Source organism: Orycteropus afer, unplaced genomic scaffold (assembly GCF_000298275.1).
Source record: "Orycteropus afer afer isolate SDZICR_OR568_19922 unplaced genomic scaffold, OryAfe1.0 scaffold00461, whole genome shotgun sequence".
NCBI lineage: Eukaryota > Metazoa > Chordata > Mammalia > Tubulidentata > Orycteropodidae > Orycteropus > Orycteropus afer.
Genome location: NW_006922048.1, coordinates 1,122,929 through 1,124,084, shown reverse-complemented (window position 1 = coordinate 1,124,084; position 1,156 = coordinate 1,122,929). Strand labels below are relative to the sequence as shown.

Here is a 1,156-nt window from a genome sequence, read left to right as displayed (position 1 = left end):
GAGGGCTAAAACCCCAACATCTGAAGAAGAGGAAGCTAAAGACCTAGAAGTAGACATGGATAAAACAGAAGGTATGTTGTACTAAGGAAGTTCCTAGACAAGGGCCAGCGCCCAGGGACTCTATGCAACAATGATAACTTGTTATAATTGCATTGTAACAATTTCACTGCAAGAACTAGACTCAAAACACATTGTGTGCTCCATAAAGCACTTTATTCTTTCTTTTTTATGTGTCCTTTTCAAACAAGGATAAAATATTGGCAACAATAATAACTTTTATAAAGCCAAAAAAATCAAACCCTTTGCCTTCAAGTTGGTTCCTACCCAGAGTGCCCCTACAGGACAGAGTAGGACTTGCACATAGGGTTTCCTAGGCAGCAATCTTTACAGGGAGCCGATTGCCAGGTCTTTCTCCCACAAAGCAACTTGTGGGTTTGAATCACTGACCTTTTGGTTAGCAGCTGAGTGCTTAACCACAGAGCCACGAGGGGGCTCTCTGCTACCATTTATGTGGTGATTAGGTGCTGTTGAGTTGATTTGTACTCATAGAGACCCCAGGTACAGCAGAAGGAAACACTACCGGGTCCCGTGCCATGCTCACAATGACTATGTTTGAGCCCATGGTTGCAGTCACTGCATCAGTACATCCGTTGAGGGTCTTCCTCTCTTTCACTGATCCTATACTTCACAAATGATGTCCTTCTCCAGGGACTGATCCCTCCTGACAACATGCCCAAAGTTTGAGAAATGAAGTCTCACCATCCCCACCTCTAAAGAGCATTCCGGCTGTACTTCTTCCAAGACAGATTTGTTCCTTCTCCTGGCAGTGTATGGTATATCCAATATTCTTTGCCGACACCGTAATTCAAATGCATTGATTCTTCTTTGGGCTTCCTTATGCAGGGTCCAGCATTTGCATGCATATGAGGTGGTTGAAAATACCATGGCTTAGATCAGGTGTACCTTAGTTGTTGTTGTTGTTATGTGCCGTTGAGTCGGACCCGACTCCTTGGGTTTCTGAGGCAGTATCACTATGGAAGTAGATTGCCCCATCTTCCTTCTGAGGCGTGGCTGGTGGGTTTGAACTGCCAGCCTTCTGGTTAGCAGTCAAGTGCTTTAGCCACTATGCTACCAGAGCTCCTCAGGTGTACCTTAG

At 45.1% G+C, this 1,156-nt stretch overlaps 1 protein-coding gene across 1 annotated transcript in view; it reads left to right on the top strand.

The window, feature by feature from the left end:
- The window catches only part of ACSBG2 (acyl-CoA synthetase bubblegum family member 2), a 119,354-nt gene that overhangs the window by 63,252 nt on the left and 54,946 nt on the right, over positions 1-1,156 (top strand). The window contains exon 5 of the mRNA XM_007954492.1: positions 4-71. Coding sequence (XP_007952683.1) covers positions 4-71 — 68 coding nt within the window. The remainder of the gene's footprint in view (positions 1-3; positions 72-1,156) is intronic.